The sequence below is a fragment of the Taurulus bubalis genome, assembly GCF_910589615.1.
Source record: "Taurulus bubalis genome assembly, chromosome: 3".
Taxonomy (NCBI): Eukaryota; Metazoa; Chordata; class Actinopteri; order Perciformes; family Cottidae; genus Taurulus; species Taurulus bubalis.
Genome location: NC_136591.1, coordinates 33,577,545 through 33,600,536, shown reverse-complemented (window position 1 = coordinate 33,600,536; position 22,992 = coordinate 33,577,545). Strand labels below are relative to the sequence as shown.

At 42.0% G+C, this 22,992-nt stretch overlaps 3 protein-coding genes across 3 annotated transcripts in view; 1 reads left to right on the top strand and 2 right to left on the bottom strand.

Annotated features, from left to right (window-relative positions):
- Positions 1 to 3,921: 3,921 nt before the first annotated feature.
- Positions 3,922 to 6,509, bottom strand: ttll2 (tubulin tyrosine ligase-like family, member 2; the record flags this gene model as incomplete). Its single annotated transcript, XM_079215789.1, has 3 exons — positions 3,922 to 4,231; positions 4,514 to 5,817; positions 6,288 to 6,509. The coding sequence occupies 3 exons, from the start codon at positions 6,507 to 6,509 to the stop codon at positions 3,922 to 3,924; spliced, it is 1,836 nt and encodes a 611-aa protein (XP_079071915.1).
- A 176-nt stretch (positions 6,510 to 6,685) lies between these two features.
- Positions 6,686 to 10,404, bottom strand: LOC306734431 (hatching enzyme 1.2; the record flags this gene model as incomplete). Its single annotated transcript, XM_079215788.1, has 9 exons — positions 6,686 to 6,726; positions 7,921 to 8,042; positions 8,185 to 8,266; positions 8,510 to 8,682; positions 9,125 to 9,269; positions 9,312 to 9,381; positions 9,485 to 9,531; positions 9,884 to 9,937; positions 10,371 to 10,404. 9 exons carry the CDS (start codon positions 10,402 to 10,404, stop codon positions 6,686 to 6,688), a joined length of 768 nt encoding a protein of 255 aa, XP_079071914.1.
- Positions 10,405 to 13,051: 2,647 nt separating this feature from the next.
- The window catches only part of igf2r (insulin-like growth factor 2 receptor), a gene marked incomplete at its 5' end in the record, with an annotated part of 40,080 nt that continues 30,139 nt past the window's right edge, over positions 13,052 to 22,992 (top strand). The window contains 3 exons of the mRNA XM_079214817.1: positions 13,052 to 13,188; positions 14,705 to 14,841; positions 22,672 to 22,790. Of these exons, the coding sequence (XP_079070943.1) occupies positions 13,052 to 13,188; positions 14,705 to 14,841; positions 22,672 to 22,790 (393 nt within the window). The remainder of the gene's footprint in view (positions 13,189 to 14,704; positions 14,842 to 22,671; positions 22,791 to 22,992) is intronic.

Below are 22,992 nucleotides of genomic sequence, written 5' to 3'. Positions count from 1 at the left end.
CTTCAAATCAGCACCTGAGTCACAGCGCTGCGCGTGTGTGTGTGTGTGTGTGTGTGTGTGTGTGTGTGTGTGTGTGTGTGTGTGTGTGTGTGTGTGTGTGTGCGTGTGTGCGTGTGTGTGTGTGCAGGCCATCAGGCAGCAGATGGAGGCCCTTCAGCAGCAGTTACAGCAGAGAGAGAGTGACTGGTCTGAAGTTCGACGCCAGCTGGAGGAGCTGATCAGAGAAAACTCTGAGCTGAGGGAGAAACGAACAGTTACGCCACAGTGCCGCCCAGTGGCCGGCCGGTGTACAGCACAAACACATCAGGAGGGACAGTCAGAGGTAAAATATACACATGGTCTTCTTCTCTTCAGGTCACATGAATCACATCAACATGGAATCTCCCCTCTATATCATTGTCACAATCACAGTGATTAATAGTTTGCCAGCCGTATTCAACCCTGGGTTGGGGTGCCTTTCAGTATGCACAGCAATAACCGCAATAGCTCTTCCTCACACAGTTTGTTAGACCAGACTGACATCACGGGGGTGACATGGTGCTGGGTCCGCTTAAATGACAGAAAAACCAGAAAGAAAAGAAAAATAACGTAACAAAACACAATAACTCACTCTTAATGGACTAGCTCCCACCAAAAGGCCTGGGGGCGGCCCAAGGGAATGACACCCATGAGAAAAAGTAAAGATACGCTGCTCCACAGCTGACCACGATTCTCCCCAGCAGACCATCCGGCACTCTTCTCTGAGCTCTGAGATGTGTTTGAGTTACTGCTATTATTATTAGTTATGGCTCATTGGCACAAATACTTTGAATGTTTATTAAAAAGTGGATCACAGTAGTTAGATTTATGCCTTATCAAAAGTGTTTTCTGTTGGTATCAGTTTTATGGGGCATGTTTATTTTTCTTGAAAATATTATGACTTTATTCTAATAATATTACAATGTTTTTTCAGAATATTTGAGCTACTTTCTAGAGAACACAGATACAACAACGTTTGATGACAGGCTGAAACGCATATGAGCTATTCAAGTCAGAGCTTTATAAATTAATTAAAATTAATTGAATTCGTCATGGAGGTGAATAGGTGCCACATATCACACTTTAAAGAGGTTAGAGACACATAAGAGGAGGTAAGACAAAAAAACGAAATGCCTTCAGTCGTTTTAACTCAAAAGACATAACAGTAAATAATACAAATGTATCTCCAATAAATATTTAAAAACCAATACAGATCCGCCCTGGCCTCACACTCTCAAAGCTACTTAGTCCATTTCATTTTACTGCCGTGTAAATCTTGTTGGTATCAAATGGGTCAAGTGCATAATACACCGTTAAGTGGTCTATAAGCACTCCGGCAATAATTTATGAGGACGGACAAAAGGTGGTGTCAAAGCACTGACTGACCTCATTACAGCTTTATGCAGTGGAAGTGAATATGCTCCCTGTGCCAGTTGTGTCACTGCCCCAACTTGATTTAACCTTCCCAACTTAAAGGGCTACTCTCAGTTGTATATAAATAAATACAAATAAAACAAGGAATTAGGCTCTTTTAGTGGTAATTAGGATCATATTTACAATTAAAGATATTCTCATTTCCCTCAAAATAATTCAGAAATGAGAATTCCATTACATGGCAACCTGCTCAGGCATCTCGTAGAAATGAGTCTAAATCACTTGAACGCCATGTTGACAAGTTTGCACTGACGAAGATGTCATTATCTCCCGAGATGGAGCAGCTTCTCTCCAACGGGTGCGACCTCGTGACACGCAAAGTAACTTCTGCAGACGGGAAGACCAAAACTGTCACATTCTTCAATGGCGACATCAAACACATTCTGGAAGACGGGAAAGTGGTGAGCTCTGTGGCGGCCTTTGTTATGCATGTTTCAACGTTATAAGTAATAATCCTTTTTTTTTGTTTCTTTTTGTTTTCATGGTTGCATTTCTGTGCTGCATTGACCAGATCACACAAAGATGTGAACGTAGATTATTTTCATTTGGATAACTTCTTCATGGATCATGCATATGTGTGTTACAGGTGTATTACTATGCCGCTTCGCAGACAACACACACCACCCACCCGAATGGTCTGGAGGTCTTTCACTTCCCCAACAAGCAGATTGGTAAGAGAGCGCCTGGACCAACAAATCTTCATGTGTCGTGGTTTGAGTACTATATTTCATGTCATATAGTCCTCACCTCGAAAGCGTCTATAATTTATATTTTTTCACAAATATAAAAACGATGCATTCCCAGGCTTTACAGTGAGTTTGTTTAGCTCTCCGCCTGCTACTTTGGTGTGGTAGACAAACGAGCTACATCTGCATTCCCAGAGGAAATACCACCTTCAAGTTTTCCAAAGCCAGAAGGAAAGAAAGGGACTCCAAACCTAAAAAAAAAGTACATTGTGTATGTTAAGTTTCCCGGCTGTTCTTATAGTGCCTTCTTTTTGCAATAGAAGGCAGCTGACTTCAGAGGAAAAGCTCTAAAAAGCCCCAAACAGCAGACAGACACAGTTAGTGACGAGCTGGTAAACAATGGAGCACTTAGCGGCTTTGCAGACTTGCCCCTTGACGACCACAGCTCATGGTATAGTCTTTCATTTATAATGCGTCTCCAACAGAGAAGCGACACCCGGGGGGGAAGAGAGAGATCTTCTTTCCAGACCAGACCATCAAGTATTTGGAGCCCGACGGCAGCGAGAGGACGATCTTCCCCGATGGCACCTTCGTTCACCTCTCACCGTAAGACTGAAGTCGCTGCTTTATTTCAGCATCTGCTTCAGAGCGTCTGCACGGTCAGAAAGCTGGTGGAACACAGAAACACTAGCTGTCATTAAAGTGGCAGCTAACAGCTTTCCTCATGAATAAATGACACCAGGAGGTAACCAGGAGGACAGACGCTGACATAGTGGAGTTTTGATATCAAACCCTTCACATTTGGTTGAGGGAATGGAAAACCATCTTATTCCCTAGTCTGATCATATAACTGTGTACTGTGTCTATAATATATAAACCCAAGTCTAGTGAGCGTGCCAAACTACAATTACCAGCGTCATGTTGTTCTCAGATGCAAATATGAACTTGTTGTGATGTTAATCATAATAGCCTCGTACGTGGGTGGATTCATCAGAACCCGAGAAAAGTCATATATTCATTGTGTCTTCTGGATCGTCGTCTCTTTAAGGTCAGGCGAGAAGATGGTCGATTTCCCCAACGGCCAGAGAGAAATCCACACTTCCCAGTACAAGAGGAGGGAGTACCCTGATGGCACGGTTAAGACCATCTACCCCGACGGACGACAGGAAACCAAATACGCGTCAGGCAGAATACGCACCAAGGAAAAAAGACGGAGTTACCGTCTGACATCTTAGAGCAATGCGTTTGCTGTGTGTGTGTGTTTGGGGATGTAGTGCTGGGAGGAAACACTTTTAGTAGATTACAGATGTTCTCACATTGTAGATTTAACTTTGTATTTTACCCTCATGTAGTTAATAATTCATTACTGATTATTTATTTAAAAAAATGATCGACATGTGAAATCCCGCTATAATGATTAAATTATGACCACTTTTCCGCATGCTGAACACAGGACACAAAAGGATTGAGCAGCTTCTGCAGCTTCTCTGCCAACATACGTACACAGTGCACGTACATATGTTAAATATGCAGACATATACAGACAGTCATGCCCCGTTAACTTAATGGCCGTGTTTGCACGGTAATATCAATATTGTGTATTGTGAATGGAACCTTGATAGCGGATGCAAATTATGCACATTTCATGGTGCTGTCAGGGGTAGCAATCCTTTCTTTGTGAATTCGCACCTGATTTCTTTCTGGGAAGATACTGCGACACATATTTGCGACACATCTGGAAATAAAAAATAACATTTAAAAAAAAAAATAAGGAACGCCACTCTTAAGTGGGTTTAAAACATTGACTGAGTAACGGCGGATCCTTCGGCCCCCACAACAGAGCATCAAAGTCTTCTTCGCCATCCGCCTTTTCCTCCTCTTCTCTCCTCCACCTCTCGCCTGGTGCGGCCATCTGAGCCGTGAGCTTGTGAAGCTCCCGTAGGACCATCTTAACATCCAGGTCCTGCTGCGAGGCCCTCAGAGTGGCGGCATTGAACGGGAACGTCCGTATGAAGTCTCCGACTCTGAGCGGGGGAACATGTCGTCCCTTCAGCGCCGTGGTCCTCTCCATCCTTACTGGTCCGGGAGTCCCTCTGTGAAAAGACCACGGCATTTGTTTATGCTATTTGAACGTTTGGAATTAGGCGGTATTTTGCTGCTCTCAATATGGGTGAAAAGCCATGAAATGTACTTTTTAACAAAATGCACAACACTCTAAGCCTCTAAAACTTAAGAGAAACTAAATGTTGTTGCTGAAGCAAAGAATGATCTAATTATAATAACGACTTTAATTCATTCATGCATACTTCGTTAAAATGTCTCCTAAATTCAGGTGGAGATGTTTCCTGTGCACATACTTTTTAACCCGTAGTTACCTGTGAATGTTGGGGAGCTTTGACCGTCTGAATCCCAGCGCCCCGTGTGGGGTATTGCGTGCCGAAGAGGAAGCGCCTGCCTCTCCCGGACGCCCCGCTTCAGCTTCTGTTTCGGTGTCGTCATGGTTCGTAACCTCAGACCCCCGAAGACTCCTGCTGCCCGTCAGACGCGGAGCGAGAGCCGGACATATCTGTCTGCTCACCACCGACGCGTTTGTCCTTGAACACGGGCCGAAGATCAGGTTCAGGGTCGTGCCCTTGTGGGTTTGGTTCGAGTCCACAGGAGGAAGGCGTCTCTGGTCCTCAGCCACGGAGGCGTGTCGTCTGGACTGCCTTTGGTTCATCTTTTCCGGCTGGCGAAGAATTTTTATCAGAGGGAGCCGGCCGCCACACCGTCGCTTCTGACATTTGGTCTCTTTGAACTTGGGAAGCACGGGCGGTGTTGGAACATGCGAGGGACGGTTGGCGCGAAAACAAAGCCCTTGTCTCCGATAGGCTCGTTCCCTCAGGCTGTCCACCAACGTGTAGCTCATCAAATCGATCAGGTCTCCGACCAGCCCTCTCTTCACTGCGATATCCGCTTGGCAGTCCAGCGTCAACGCGGGGCTGTAGTTGACCTCCAGCAGCCACGGCTTCAACGTGGCGTCCACGAGGATGTCGAAGCCAAACAGCTCCACGCAGTTGGGACAGGAAGGCACGGACGGAGCGATGGCGAGGAGGGTCAGGGTGACGATGTTGTTGATCCCCTGCCACAGGAGGAGCTCGTTGATGTCCTGGCTGTGGAGGAAATGCCGGAACTTGCTCATGGTCCACTTGCAGCCTTGGCCCACTCGCTCCTTCGGCGCCTTGTAGAAGGGGCCGAACTTGTTGATGCTGGTGTTGGTGAGATGGGCGTAGAGGTTGCGCAGGAACGACAGGTCGTACTTCTCGGTGGCGAAGCGCACCAGGCCTTCCTGGTGGATGTAAACGGTCAGCGGGTGAAAGCTCTTCACGCACGCGTAGATCCGCAGGTCGAACTTGTAGCCGGAGATGAGCAAAGGTTCGCTGATGTACCGCTGTACGATCACAGGGCAGTCGTAGACCAAGTCCTTGATGTCCTCGAAGAGGAAGATCCCCCGGCCTCTGGAGAGATCCACGGGCTTGCATATCCAGTAGGCCGGCGGCGCCCTGGCCACGCGCAGCCCGTTGTACTCAGACAGGAAGCGGGTGTAGTCGTTGGGGAGGATGAAGGCGGTGGGACTGAAGTCGTAGAGCGCTGAACCAAACGTGGCCCTCATCCTCCTCAGGTTGCGGGCCAAGCAGTCCTTCCAAAAGAAATACAAAAGAATCTCTGAGTGCAATCATTTTAACTGAACAGATCAAACTAACCGATTTCTGTTTGGAAAATTTTTTGGTCTGGTATTCTTGGCAAAGGTCCCATTTACAGTACACCTGGTTTTGCAAAAACTTGGTCATGTGTTGACATAACTACTCAGTATGTTCAGTTGAGGATAAAATCACGGCTTGGGTTAAAAATACCAGAATGTAAATCCAAATCTATATCCATTCTCGCATGTTTGCATAACTGTTGATAAATGCAATAAAAACTCGTCACCATAATATATATTTTTAAAACTGATTCTCCTGTTGGCAATGCTTCCTCAGAGATATATTCGTGTTGAAAGTCGTAACAAACCTCATAATATAGAGTACAAACTCATGATTCTGGTGTCTTTTGTCCCCCCCCTGCATTTCTCTAACTCAAAGGTAACACATCATCTCAGACCATTATCACCTTGCGTGTGATGCCAACGGTTTTGGGATGGTGGTTGAGGCGCTGCCATGGCAACAGGTTGTGATACTCAGAGTTGCGAAATGCAGAGCCCCTCCAGTAGAGGTTCCAGTCTTCCGCCTCCCGTTCCTCTTGGTCATATTCCTCCCATCCTCGCTCCAGAAGCACGTCCCTCACCACCTCTGGTCCTCTGTCATGCAGTCTGAACACCAGGGATGCAGCCATGCAGCATTGTAAGCTGCAGCAAGAAAGGAGTCAGTCAAAATGCACACACCTCTTCGTCAAATCTTTACACTCAGACATGAAACGCACTGATAGTCAGTGTGACTTGCGATTCGAGGAAAAATCCTCTCCACTGAAACATTCATAAATCTTGTTAGAAGTCATAGAAAAGGAACGCTTCAGAACTTGCCAGAGTCAAATTCTAACTTCACATCCATGGCTACATTACAAACAGGAACAGCTTATAGTTAATTTGGAATGCCGTTAGTGGTGCTAATGTGCCAAAACGTAAACAAAAGGTGAGCGGTGCATGAAAACTAAAGCACTTGCATGGGACATCCGAGAAGCCCACATAAACCTGACACTTGCACAGAAAGAGGGATCAGTCTCGAGCTTCCGATCTCACTAACAGCCAAATGTGTTGAACTCCATCAGATAAAGGACAGAAGAAAAAAGTGCTGCATTTTGAACACACGTAACTATGGTCACCCTTTACAAGAAGTTCTTCAAATGTAAACAAATTAAGACCGTCTTACCCTTGAATGCACATTAGTCTTGCATCCTTTCTGCCAGGTAAATGAAGGCTAGACAGTAAGAGACTCTTGCAGTGGACAGGCTGCACTCTAAGCTCCTCCTACTGTAGGTCATCTGTCAGGACAATGGTTGTTGGATGAGGTAATGCCTACTGCGTTAGCTCTACAGTTACAATAAACACTAATTTAATACTGAGGAATGTTGATTATACACCTTTCATACAAGTAGCTTACCAAATGGACTGTACATGAAGTAAAGCAAAACACTTGATAAAGTATATGTAATACAGTCCTGCCATCACAGTAAAAGTATACTGTATGTAGGAATATTATGGTGATAATCAAAAGCTATGTTTGCATTGGTTAAAAGACAGTCATCCTTAAACTTTAGATACATTATTTTGTAACAAGTTTTAAAAGGGAATCAAAAAAATAATTCCAATTCATAAACTTTACCTTTAATGGAAATGTATTGATACAGCACCACCTAGATGTGAGGCAATGCAGAGTGCTCTACAGGATCATAGAATTACATTATATGCATCCATTTATTGAAATCTGTAGTTATTTTTATGCCCCCTTTTAAATTGCCCGACAAAGTCAACAGCCTTCGGTTCTGTATTCTGCCAGCAGGTACAGTATGATAGAAACGACAAACAAAAAAGTAGGAATTCAGGGATTTTATTCAATCTCAAATGCAGCTCACAGCGATCACATCCGCTTATCTGGAAGAAGAAGAAATTACTTTTATAGCACAAACTGCTTCCCATGAAACCGAATAAGAAAATTAATGCAGTAAAAAGCCCATTCAAAATCCCAAAGGGAAAAGAGTCTATTGTTTGACTGACACTGAAAAGTTATGAGACAAGTGATGAAGTTACCACAGTGGTAGAGTTTGTTCAGTCTCTTGATATCCAGGTTGCTGAGGTACGTTCTCTGACCCATGTTCTGCCCGCCCTGCTTGGGCACCACAGTCGGACTCCCATCTTGACTGAAGAAACGCCTGCAATAAAATCTCATGTTCACCCCGACTTTGTGAAAGTACATCTAAAGCCACCAGTTTAAAATACCTATCCATTTTGTATGGAGATGACAGCTACTGTACCATAACGGTTTAAGTCAAAATAAATGAGGTAATGACTTACGCCCCATAGTGCATTATGGACTCGATGTCATACGGCAGGTTCAGAGTGTCTCCACGTGACACCTTGAAGTTTTTTTCTTTCCCTTTAAAAGCAGAAATGACTGACTTGGTCTTTTGCAGTCAAGTTGAGCATACTTTGTCCAAAAGGTGTCACAATTTTAAAAGCATCCTTTTGTAAATGTAAATCTTTTAAATTGTCTCATTATGAAAAATACAAGTCTGCTGGTGAAGCCTTTATAGTACAAGTATAAATGTGTCTGCAGAGTGCACAGACAATTTGGAGCCAGTGAGTCTCAGAAATAGGGAATTGCAATAAGAGAAGCCACCTGGTATGACGTTTTCCCACTGCACAGTGATGTGCTCGTCCCGGTCCACACGGGAGTGTTCATGATACAGACCCAGAGCATGAATGACCTCGTGGCAGAGATTCCCCACGGTACACTCGCTGTTGTAATACACCGACTGGGCTCCTCCTCGACAACCGACGAAGGAGGCGCAGCTAGAAAGACAAACAGAAGCCGGCAGGCCAAGAGTCCATTCAGTGCCACCAAAAGACATACCGCCAAGTTATTAAGCCCAGTTTTGGCAAAAGCTTTGCCAGTAGATCACCCCTATACACATTAAAAGTGAGCAACTATAAGAAAAAAAACAAAAAAAACAAGGGACAATTGAAGGAGACTCGTTTGTGTGGAAGAAAATAAAAAAAACATTTTAACCTCCTTGCAGTACATTTCATAGTTAGCGTTAAGATTCCATTGATCATAAAAACTAAAAGCTTAACTTGATTTGTTCTTTACCATTATTAAAAAGGTGTTAATATGCCCTCTGTGAATCACTTTGCAATTTGAGTCTTGAAAAGTGCGACATCTGGCTAGATACTAGAGATCAAATATGCTTCATTGTAATATGGATGAACCGACTCGTTGAAAAACACTTCTCACCCTTTGCCATTTTTGAACTCGAGGTAGTTGAGCTCCGTGGCGTGCGGTGCGAAGCGAATGCAGGTGGCATCTGAGATCATCTTGAAGGCAGCGAGGATGTTAGACTCTCCTTTAGCTGTCGAGTGAAAGAAACCCGTTCTGTGATCTGCACTCAGCGGTGAGACACATTAGAGCAACAAAAACCCACCCAGCTCACCATTGATGGTGTACGGCACGATGGCGTCCTTCCACAAGGTCTGCACAGCGTTCCTGTCCTCCTGAAGTTTAGACGGACATCATTACTGGTTCCACACAAGAACTAAAGTTATAGTGCTAATATTTAGAGAGGATATTAATGTCAAGTGCATTGACCCATCTTACCGGAGTCAAAATATCTCCCTCTTGGACACTTTGGTTTTCTTGAAGGTCTATGACAATGACAAGGTCAATGTACATCACATTTATGATTTTTAAAGTATATATATATCAAAGTTTGGAAATGTGTGTTTAGTAGATTTCTCTATTTTAACAATGCTTCTTGGCAATACATTGTATAGCGTTGGAAAGCCTGTTTATTTCCCCTTCAAACAATAGCAGAATAAGCTGTTCGGCATTGGCAGAGACGATGCAGGTGCCTCACAAATGGGGCACCGTTTAAAAGTTAAACAAACAGGCTTTCCAACGGTATACAATGTGTTGCCAAGAAGCATCGTTACAGAGAAATGATCTACTGAACAAATAGTCATACCTTTTGTTTGAGATATATTATTTAAAATTTACCTTCCAAGGTTTCTGCACTGGCCCACTGCGACTCAAGCGTTGAAGTCACCGTACCTGCAGAAATCAGAGGATTTAAAATCACATACTTTATAAAAAAATAAAAATAAATAAAAGTACTAACCTGCCTTCTGGGTGTGATTTAAAGAGACAACACCAACTGGGGAGAAAAAAACAAATATATAATAAAAGTAGTGAATTCAATATTGATTTATTTCGGCATGCATGTGCGCTCTACCTTGTGAAGCCGCTGGCGTAGTCACATTTAGCATAGAAGTGACGGTAACATTATCTATAAAAGAAAAAAGATCAGGAAAATCTTCAGCAATAACTTGTATGTTGGTGTACACAAATAAACACAAACCTGTTGCGTGACCGGTAGCCTCCTGGGTTTGATGAACAGGCAGAGCACCAACAGCTGCATGGAGAGAAGGAGGATATGAGCATCATGGCTCAGCACAATATAGAGTTTGAGAGCTTCAGTTAGTACCTGTCGCCGTGCAGATGAAGACAAGGAACCACATCGTGCACGTGGACCTCAACAAAGACAGGAACTGTGAACACAAAGGTCCTCCGTCGGCCTTTTTCTTGAGGAGATCTGATCACATGCAGGCTTGTTGAGCAGGTGTGATCCATCACACTGATTATGAGCTCCAGACTGGACTGCAGAGGTGTGTGTCGGTATACTTGGCTCTTTCTTTCTGTTGTTGTGGTTCTGTTCAATTGGGTGCAGGTGTGAGGATGGATTCACTATTGGGTAAAAAAAAAAGTCAATCCTAAAGTCTTAATAGTTATGTGTCCAACATCCGATTCGACACGTTACAATAACACACATGTTTGTAAAATGCACAAATGTTTTTATTTTTTAATCCTCTTCAACTCTCTTACTTGACTTGGCAATGTACTTTAAAAAAATGTTTAATTTCCATTGTCATATACATACAAGTACGCACATGATAATTAAGCCACCCTTCAGTGCATTTGAATAAAAAAAACTAACTTTGAATGACTTGATTTGGCTAACTAAAACTCTGGAAGCCACATACATATTATCTTTAAATACATTTTGTAGTCATTTTTTTGATCAAAAAGAGAAATTATCAAAATATTGGTCTCATGCTCTTGTTGTGAGAGTCGTGGGTGGGCAAAGCCATATATGGTCAATGCTAAAAAATGGATGCAACAGGAGTTGTAGTGGTCTCCAAAGGTTGCCCATGTATCCCAGAGTATGTATTGGCTACTTTGTTGCATATATATATATATATATATATCATTTTTTACCCCTCTATTATATAAAGGCTCCAAACAAAAGGCCCTGACGGCTCTTGAGGAGCTGTTTTAATGTTTTTTTTTTAATTATTATTAACGAATGTAAAGAAGGGCATTGGAAAAGCAAACATGTCCAGAGGCAAGAATGAATAAAGGATTCCTGTTTTTCCCTCAAGTCAGAATATAACTGAGGAGAAAATAGCTAAATATCCAATATCATATCTGAGTGAGAACTATGGTTGTGTCCATCATGGCCACTAGAGGGCGCAATGCGACACCTGAAGGCTCCATTCAAATGATGTGTATTTTTGCCCCGAGGTGGTTCGTACAGGAAGCAGAATCTTTCTCCCAAACTGAGGACTGACTCTTTACAAACTCTACTAATGAAATTATAACTAAATGATAATGTTATATCGATGGTTAAGGATAGTTATGGAATGTTGCATTCAGGTATTACTGAACATACTGTAGTAGACACGGAACTGGAAAAGCAGCATACCTCTTCCTTAAATGGCAAACACCTGAATGACATGTCTCGTCATCAATAATGCTGCATTCAGGTGCCATGGAGACGGTAGACATGTTTTACAGTAGAAAATGTCTACCATCTAAATAGATGTTGTATTAGTTACTACTTATCACATACTGTAGTAGACACGGAACTGGAAAAGCAGCATACCTCTTCCTTAAAAGGCAAACACCTGCATGACATGTCTCGTCATCAATAATGCTGCATTCAGGTGCCATGGAGACGGTAGACATGTTTTATAATAGAAAATGTCTACCATCTAAAGAGTTGTTGTATTAGTTACTACTTATCACCATGTAAAGTGCCCATGTGATGGCCCCCAGAGTATATGACTTAATGTCTTGTTCTTACTTGAATTGACATCACTAATATATCAGAAATATATATTTTAAAGAGAAAGAAAAAAAATACTTGGTGATCCTGAACTGCACATTAAGGGTAACCTCTGATAATTAGAAGGGCACTTCCATAAAGTTTGGAGACTTAGCAGAGATGGAGTATTAAAATAAACCGTCCAACCATTTGCAGCAGAGGCTAAAAAATCCTGACTTCATGTCAATCCCCCCAAAACACTGGATGCTTACATTTCCATAGGGGGCTCCAAACATTTTGGGGCGTTTTAGGGAGTCTAGTTTTTGTACGACCTGTGGTGGAATCAGAACATTTGACATTTGTGCTTCTAAAACAATACCCGGCCGATTGATTGACCCACTGTAATGTAATGCACGTTCATCATAAAATAAATATTTCAATTTATTTGGTCATTAGTGCTATGTGGTGGTGGATTGATATTGACACTCTGAAGACATAATCAGTGTGTTTGCAGACTTGTTTGCAGGAAAGCTCCCCTCCAGAGCTATAGAGGACTTTCTACAACTATTTCCACATATTTAATATATCTCTCTGTCAATCATTTTCTGTTTAATATTGACTCACTTTGCAATGTCAGATGTTATGTAAAATTCAAAGAGCTTAAAAGCAGACCTTCAGCACTATAAAAAAAAAATCCCAAGCGTTAGTTTTCAGCTATTATTGTTTAAATCCTATAATAAAACTTGGATTGTCTTACTTGTAACGGAGTATTGGTACACTGTGGTTTTGCTAATTGTACTAAAGTAAAAGATCCGAGTGCTTTTGCCCGCAGTACTTGTAAAAACCCATAAACTGTATGGCTCAAATTCGCGATAAACGTGATTCTGATTCAGAGTGCCCGTTTCTCCCACAAACCCTGAAGGCGGCATCAGCCAGCATCACGAGAGTCATGTGATGTCCTGTCATGTGGTGCATTCACTTCCTACTGATTTGCTCCACAGCAGACAGACTGCCGTATCATGTCGTCTTAGGCTCCACAGACTGCTATGCGCGCCGTAAACATGTCATTTCTGTGTACGTCGAGTCGTTTCTCGCCCCTGAAGCTGGTCCTTTGGTTGGTGGCGGGTCTGGGATGTTTGTCGGTCCGGTCCGGAGCGGTGGAGGACGGCAGCAGCCCGTGGTACCGGGACCTCTGCAGGTAGCGGTTAACGATATGGGCATAGCTAACAATCAACACACCTCCGACTGAAACACTGCAGCTAGAAACAACAACACGGTGAACGTCACAGCGCGTCGCGCTCCCGTGTGGCGGCGGCGCGCTTCGTCAAGTCGAGTTTAATTCAGAAAATATATCAGTTGGTGATTTATTTGCTTATTGACTGTTCCACGCGACCTTATGCCGCCAACGTCTCCCGGTAAATGTGGCTCATAAAACAACCAACCGGCAACTTTTAAAATCTTACATTTAGCGACCTCTTTCGCAGTAAGCTAGCCAACTTGGCCAATAACAGCTGTCTTGTTTGTAATAAAAAAACGTGCTGCTTGATAAGTTTTAAACTGTTGAAGTAAATGAGCTCAAAACTCAAATTGTCTCGCGCCAATGCAGCCAGCTAGCTTACGCTGTTACGCGTTTTTTCAAGCTGAAAAGTAGCTAACTGTGACGGTTCGTTACAGTTTCACAAGAGAGAGAGAGACTCCAGTATGTGACGCTAGTTATTTCACGGTTAAATGAGGACTGCATGCTGTTGTCCTCCTCTACTGGAGGGCTGCTGTTCAAATGTTGACGCAGCACGAGGGCTGCTGACCAGTCATCTGTGACGTCAGGCTGCTGATCAGTCACCTGTGACGTCAGGCTGCCTGGACGTCATCTCCTTGTTTTGGTGGCGTTTGCAGAAATGGATGATAATACAAGTTAATTGGGGGGTACTTCAATGCTATTGTGTCTATGCAATAACTATAGCTAATTCACTTAGAGGCGTTTGTGCTGCTTGGATTAAGTCTTATTTTATGTTATTTTGTTTGACTTTTTTTGAAACTCAACACTCCAAAACAAACATAAGAAAATAGTCATGGGAAAACATTTTGTGAATTCGTTTCAGAGCAAGTACTGGAGGAAATGGGAAATAACAAACTCTGTTTGTCGGATAAACAACAAACAAACAAAAAGACAGATATGTAACACACACAAGGGGTGCAGCTAACAATTATTTGTGTTTCTGATTAACCAATTTCCAAAATTTCAGTAGTAATGGAGGTAATGGAAAACTTCACAATGTCCTTAAGCTCAAGGTGACGTCTTCAGATTGCTTGTTTGTTTTTTTTGTTTTTTTTGCTTGTTCAGGTTTCTGAATCCTTAATATATTTAGTCTATGACTACATGAGACCAAAAAAAAGCGAAAATCCACACAACACATAAGCTGGAATGAGATCATTATTTGTCATATAATATATTATATATATATATATATATATATATATATATATATATATATATATATATATATATATATATACAAATGTTAAGACTAAACAATTCATTTTTTAATCAAATAATTATGCAATACTCACAGTTACCATCTGACAATCAGTCTTTCGACTGACATTAATCAGACGCTGCAGAGACCTCATGTGTGCCTGGCATAAGTATGTGCATTGCCTAAATGTTTTTCCTTTGTTCTCCTTCACCTCCATTTCTTGTACTCCCTGTGTTGCAGTTATAAATGGGAGGCTATTCACCAGAAAGAGGTGAGCTACACGCTAAAGCTCTGTGAGTCTTCGCCATCGACGAGCTGTGGCCCCGGGATCGCTGTCTGCGCCCAGAACCTCACCACCAAAGCATACCAGTCTGTTGGTGAGTAAAACCCACTGGTGGTGTACACTGGGACACAGTGAGGGTGGTGCAGTTGCAGAGGATGTCTCTTGCTGTATTAGCTAGGTGTGGTGGAGTCACGGCAGTCTCCTGGATCAATGGATAAACATAATAAAGAAGCTAAAGATGGAGGTCTTTTCTCTTTGTGGCAAGAAATATTTTGATTTCAAGGATGACGGTGCACATGTTGTCTGCTTAGACGTCTTGGAGCCTGAGGCCTGAGCCATTAAGCTACAGTGAATTATGTGAGTTAGCAGACCTGATTGGCCGTGAGTTAGAGGGAATGGGGGCTTATTTTTCCTGAAAATTCAAGAGTGAGACTTACTGTGTTCCAATACCGGTACTCCCATACTATTTAGCAAGCCACAAAAAGAGTTAGCATGTCCTAAAACATAGCTTGTCAAATGCCGTATGCCTAAAAATACCAGGATGTCCAACTGTATCCGGTAGCATTTTTGCAGTAAACAAGCCAGCGTGCTTTTCTTGGCAGTGGTTGAGAGGCTAAAGTTCTTTGGCAGCAGACCTCTGAATTGGCAAAATGAAATGAGCAGCTACAACTGGCCACCCAAAAATATTAGGCAGTTTGGTGCAGCAGAAAGCGGAATTAGTCGGCGACAGACACATATGACTACTTTGAGCATAGACTGCAGATTGAGGGTCTACAGGAAGAACATTCCACACTTCAAAGGCAAGATCAACTTTTGTTTTCAGTCAACCATAGAAGGGAATAAAATAATAACCCACTGCAGCCTTGTATCCCGCAGTGTTTCTGTGCAGGATGCATAAGGTGGGTTCTTTGTTGAACATGTTGGACCTTGCCTTTACGGTCCTTTAGACAGACCGATACGGCACTCAGACCCTTTTTACTGCTCTGTTAAAACGTTTATGAGTAACAAAGGTGCATGTGAGCTGATCTTTGACACTAATGTGTCTCATGCGTCTTATGACAACCACACAACAGAACATTTCACAGGTCTTTGGTGACACTGCAGGAACACGTCGACATCTCAAGAGCTGTTGTGTTTCTGACCATGTCCATCTCTTTATGGCCACCATGTACCCATCCTCTGATGGCTACTTCCTACTTCCAGCAGGATAATGTCACAAAGCTCGACTCATTTCTAATTGGCTTCTTGAACATGACAATGAGTTCACTGTACTAAAATGGCCCCCACAGTCACCAGATCTCAACCCAATAGAGCATCTTTGGGATGTGGTGGAACGGGAGCTTCGTGCCCTGGATGTGCATCCCACAAATCTCCATCAACTGCAAGATGCTATCATATCAATATGGGCCAAGATTTCTAAAGAATGCTTTCAGCACCTTGTTGAATCAATGCCACGTAGAATTAAGGCAGTTCTGAAGGCGAAAAGGGGGTCAAACACAGTATTAGTATGGTGTTCCTAATAATCCTTTAGGTGAGTATATATATATATATATATATATATATATATATATATATATATATATATATATATATATTAGTTGTGGGGGGTGTTTTGGTCGCAGTTTGGGCATTTTGGCCACATTCATGCCATCTAGTCTGTTTCTGTGTGGAGTGGGAAATTTGCTTTGAATTATCTGGCTTAATAGAAATAGGGAAAATAGAAATACAAAGCCTTTATTGTCATTGTACAGATCAGGATGTGGTAGCATCAGGTCTGTGATCAGGGGTGTTAACTGAACTGTAAAGTGTTCTAGCTTAAAAACTTTGATAGTTTTTCTGCACTGCTTGGAAGAAAATGTGTGCCTTCTTTCTCAGAATTATTACCATGGGTAAATTGATAATTCGTTGTGTCTATAAAATGTCCGAAAGTAGTGAAATAATTTGTGTTGTTATTTTGCATATGGCCAAGGTGACGTCTGACCATAAGGTCCAAAGCCTTAAAATATTCAGTTTACAACTAACCATCAAACATTTTTGCTTATATTACCAAAATAGTCTTAGATTAATCTTTTTTCTCCCTTTGGCATTTTCTGTGTGACGCATGGTTTAACCAGTGAGTTAATGTCATCCCGTAAACAGTGGTCTGCTACTGTAGGCATGTGTCAACTGTACGTCTGAGGACAGGAGCACCACTCCTGTTTGTTTACTTAGTGACAGGTAGCGTCATAAAACATGCACTAATCTATTTCCTGATGCTGACATGAGCGCTGAGGGGTTTTCTAGATGCAAAGTGAAGTGATGCTTTATGTCTTTCAGAGCTTTATCAGTACATTAGCAGATCTGATATCTGCACTGATGAGGCCGAGTCTGCATCACTGCCAGTGTAGCAGAAGCTACTCTGTCTCAGATGCTGAGTTATTTACATTAACTTTATTTATCTGACAACATTTTTACTTAATCAGTAACTTGGTTGCATAGTTGAACTAATGAGTATTATATTAATAATTGTAAATATACAATCTGTTGAATTAGTAATTAAGGTGCTGGGCCATTTTTTTCTAATTATTATTATTTTAAGTAGTGTCAATGTTAATTTACTAATTAAGGATGAAATGTGTTCTAATGATTATTGTTTGAATTAGTGTGTAAAGTCTGTTGCAGTACGTCCTGTTCACTGGTTACATTGGTGTGTTTGTGTTAACATTGTGTGTCACAGTGGGAGTGTGATCCTGTTCAGACCTGACCTTCAGTAAACAGACAGCCCTGGTCTCTATTTAATCACGCTGGTGTGAATTGATTAAACCTAATTTAAGGCTGCCGAGCCCTCTGTTTGGAAGCAGATAAGCGATTCAGCCCCTTCCGCCATCTAAACCAATTTAAATGTAATACTATTAGGGAAATTAGTAGAGCTGAATCAATTAGTTAATGAGTTAATTAATTGTTTAAGTTTCTATTAAATAAAAATGCTAAATATTTACTTGCAACTTATTAAATGTGAGAAATGATGACATCAACTTGTGATGGGGCGACTAATTACAAATCAATAATGAAAATAACTGTTAGTTGCGGTCCAACCAAAATGTTATCAGAGAACATTATCTTAAGTTCACAAACTTCATGTTTTCCTTTCAATTTTAGAGCTGCAGTGCTGAGTCAGTCTAAAAAAAACTGTTGATCGATTTCATAATTGTATTGATTAAAAAAAAAACTAAGACCCGCTACTTCAGGTTTTAAATGATTGTTTTTTAGGATTTTTGTATTTCTTTTCCTCAGACGTCTCTCCATCTTTTCTCTCTTTTGGCTGTCACAATGGAACTCGCTTACTTCCCTTGATAGCTTGAAATACCTCTTATTTCTTTGTTTCCACACCAATCGGGCCTATGCCACAGATTCCCACACCTGGGTCACATGACATCCACTCCCCTAAGCAATGAGCCCCCCGGGGGAAACGCTCCACAGTTTTTGAAAACCACAAATTAAAGGTTTGGTTCACCCAGGGGAGCAATGAGCTGCTGCCATTATCATTCATCAGCTGATGTGTGATTTCCTTTAAGATGTTTTTTTTAGTAAATAAACTATTTGACGAATGAATTAGTGGACATGCAGAAACACAAATCATCTTTTCTTTTTACTTCTCTTGGATGCCTCCCCATTTTTTTTTCTTTTCTGACTGTCCTCTGCATGTGGTTTTAAATCCAAAACTGTGCTTTCCCAGCGCAGAAATTGTAATTGTTGTCACACAGTTTATGACCTACATCACTTAAAATGACATTGAAAATTAGGGAAGTGGGCTTTCACGTAGCTCGTTGTGTGTGTGTGTGTGTGTGTGTGTGTGTGTGTATATGTGTATATATATATCTCACTCACCTAAAGGATTATTAGGAACACCTGTTCAATTTCTCATTAATGCAATTATCTAATCAACCAATCACATGGCAGTAGCTTCAATGCATGTAGGGGTGTGGTCCTGGTCAAGACAATCTCCTGAACTCCAAACTGAATGTCAGAATGGGAAAGAAAGGTGATTTAAGCAATTTTGAGCGTGGCATGGCTATTGGTGCCAGACGGGCCGGTCTGAGTATTTCACAATCTGCTCAGTTACTGGGATTTTCACGCACAACCATTTCTAGGGTTTACAAAGAATGGTGTGAAAAGGGAAAAACATCCAGTATGCGGCAGTCCTGTGGGCGAAAATGCCTTGTTGATGCTAGAGGTCAGAGGAGCATGGGCCGACTGATTCAAGCTGATAGAAGAGCAACTTTGACTGAAATAACCATTCGTTACAACCGAGGTATGCAGCAAAGCATTTGTGAAGCCACAACACGCACAACCTTGAGGCGTATGCCTGGTCTGATGAGTCTCGATTTCTGTTGAGACATTCAGACGGTAAAGTCAGAATCAGAAACAGAATGAGAACATGGATCCATCATGCCTTGTTACCACTGTGCAGGCTGCTGGTGGTGGTGTAATGGTGTGGGGGATGTTTTCTTGGCACACTTTAGGCCCCTTAGTGCCAATTGGGCATCGTTTAAATGCCACGGCCTACCTGAGCATTGTTTCTGACCATGTCCATCCCTTCATGGCCACCATGTACCCATCCTCTGATGGCTACTTCCTACTTCCAGCAGGATAATGTCACAAAGCTCGACTCATTTCTAATTGGCTTCTTGAACATGACAATGAGTTCACTGTACTAAAATGGCCCCCACAGTCACCAGATCTCAACCCAATAGAGCATCTTTGGGATGTGGTGGAACGGGAGCTTCGTGCCCTGGATGTGCATCCCACAAATCTCCATCAACTGCAAGATGCTATCCTATCAATATGGGCCAAGATTTCTAAAGAATGCTTTCAGCACCTTGTTGAATCAATGCCACGTAGAATTAAGGCAGTTCTGAAGGCGAAAAGGGGTCAAACACAGTATTAGTATGGTGTTCCTAATAATCCTTTAGGTGAGTATGTGTGTGTGTGCGTGTGTATATGTATGTATATATGTATGTATATATATATATATATATATATATATATATATATATATATATATATATATATATATATATATATATATATTACACACACACACGAGATTAGCCACTGAGTTTGTATACTCATGAAAAACCTGTGTGGCGTACATTCGGACTTCGGCCTTTTACTTTCATCTGTTTCAGAGAAAATATGGTAATGAAAATGAGCTCCTATCTCATCGTAGAAGAATCGGTCATTTCCCCAATTATCGTTTCACTGGATGTCCTTTTCACGTGGTTTTTAAATCTGAAACTTTCCCAATCTCACAGTTAATGCTGAGCAATTACATTCGACCATACGCTCATGTCACATGTCACATTAGCTCTTGTCACTATCAAACTCCTACCTAAAGATTACTTTACTCAGGATTTCTGTCATTATTTCAGTTACGTCACTGCCGTTGAGTTGTGCCCGTGACCTTTTCCAGAGACGACAGGCTGCCAGACGGAGTTATTTCAGAGACCCACAACAACGACTTGTCCTGCAGTCTGAGGTCGTGACCTTCCCCCGGTGACAAATCCGTGTCTGGTAGCTGTCAACGAGCCATCCGACTCTTTGTTTTCTGAGACTGCCGACTCATGCCGTTGTTGTAGGGTGTATTTTATTTATTTCCCTGCTTATTTTATGAAAATGTCCTCGCCAGACTTTGGTTGTATTCCAAGAGGAAGATCACACAGGGAACGTGACAGAAAGGCAAACGAGGAACTGTGTGCTCAGATGAGTTGCAGTTTAGTCATGCCAGCTGACTTATCACATGACACAGGAGAACATCATCGAGCATAAACGCTCTCAAACACAAATAGACACGAATGTCATGCTCGCTCTCTCTCTCCCTCTTGCTCTCTCGCTGTCTGTCTGTCTGTCTCTCTCTCTCTTTTTCTCTCTCTCTCTCTCCCCCTCCCCCTCTCTGTGTCTGTTCTGTTTGCTTATGCCTTTATTTCTCCTGCCTTGACTCAGAAACCACACATGTTCAATTCTCACACATTTATGGGTTTTCGGCTTCCTCAAAGTCTTTTGAGGAACAAACGCTCCCCTCACCTGTATTGGATTAAAAAGTGTGTGTAAAAAGTTTGTTGTTTGCTCTTACGATGAAGATCAGTGGCTGTAATCCACTTAGATTCATGTCATTCAGTGGATCACATTTGTTCCCACAGTTTTGTTATTCAAAGTATTGAAGTTCGGGCTATAACTAACAATTATCTTGTATTATCCATCATCTCTGTTTGCATTTTAAGTTGATTTTTTTTTTTTTTTTTTTTTTTTTTAAATCAGAAAAGAGTCCATCACAAAGTCCAATGTGAGGTCTTCAAGTTTCTTGTTTTGTCCGACCAACAGTCCAAAAGAGAGAATCAATAAACTATCACATGAGATAAAGGAAGGTCTCACATTCTCTTAGTTAATTAAGATGACTCTTTTTTTTTTTCTATGTGAGAGAAAAAGGTGTAAATTACATTCGTGAATGAATCGAGTAATTGCTTCAACTTTATCTACGCTAAATGCCCAAAGAAACTCCAGTGAAACCATGCGTTCGTTGCTCCTTATCTTCGTCATAATTCGGCCCAAGTATGTCTGATGATAACTAAAAGTCAGTATTGCAGGACTTGAAGCTGAAGCAGTGCAACAGGCTGGGACACGAGCAGCGCGTCGGTCCTTCCTACAGTAGCTGCTGGTGTTAGTAGGTCAACGTGTTGTTCCGTGCATTCCTTCATGGTCCCTTTGTGATAGCAGTCCAGCCATATCAGTGGGAGCACAGAACACACACCACACACACACACACACACACACACACACACACACACACACACACACACACACCTCAAATGCTCATGAAACTTTCTCTTAGGCTGACTCATGCGAGTTCTAAAACACAGGAGAGCTTTTGTATTTCTTCAGAACATTTCAAACTCAAAAGGGACACTGAAATGTACACGAGGACGAGAATGAGGTCATCAATTAGACTCGGACCGATACACTCGCACAGCAAATCTGTATTGTAAAGCCTCTTTGAATCCAAATTAGTTTCTGTTCAGGCGAAATGTCCTGCAGGAAGGAGGAGAACTGATTGCTCATTGGTGTTTTTTGCCGGCCGTCGTCGGTGCAGCAAAGACAAATTTGAGCTTTACGTTTGGTGACACATTTACTGACATCCCAGTGGTTTCGTCGGGCCGACCTGCTGTGAGTTTATTTAACCGCCCCACACGTTCTTCGCATGCAGAACATTTCCCACTGCTGTCTGCTTCTATTCCGATGATAAATTATGACTCTGTACCAACAGCGGAGTCGGGATATCATGCTACAGAGGTTTGAGTCGTGCATGGGTCAGTAGAGGTTGGTGGGTGAAGCCGTTATTCTGCCAGACTGTCTGTCTGCTTCAGCAACATACAGGGAAACATGTGTTTGGGCTTTTTTTAATTCTTAAAATATCATTAGATAAATGTTATTATACACTTTTGAGAGCAAAAGCAACAACAGTTTGGTACAGGAAGTCTCTTTGTAGCAATATATAATCTGTGTGCGGTCATCCATGGGTGGTAAAGCATACAACAAAAAGACAATAAGTTTAGAGAAGAAATTAAGATACAATTGTCACAAACACGTTCATGTATTTTGTCCATCACCCCTTCATCTTATTATTAAAGTCAGTCTTTCCACCCTTCTTGTGTTGCAATAATTGCAAAGAAAATGTATCTAATAAAAAGTAAATTCGTAACATGTTTGATATTCTACACATCTATTCTACAAACTTTATAGAAGCAACATGCCTCTTGCTTAATTAAACCTCTTGACCTAATTAAGGCAATCATGTCCTCATTCCTCAAACTGGTTCTTATAAGCAACACCTACAAAGGCTTAATGGTCCGTAATTGACTGATTGTTCGTCTTGTCTTCGAATGTGCAGGTGAGCTGTCGCTGCAGACGCTGTCTGGCACGGTGCTGGATTACAACAGCACCGTAAAATGTCCGGGGAGCAGCAACAACATTCAGACCAGCATCAACTTCCAGTGTGGGAAAACCATGGTGAGACTCACACACACACACACACAAGGAGGTGTTTTGCTTTTTTATCGGGATGATTTGTCCTTTTCCCGGAGTTGTGTTTAGGCTAATACACGGCTTGGGAGGGGCGGGGTTACCAGTACGATAAATCTGACTGGGGAAAGTGAAAGAGCATCACTCGCCCCAAACTCATTACCACACTTGAGTAGCCCTCAAGCAAGCT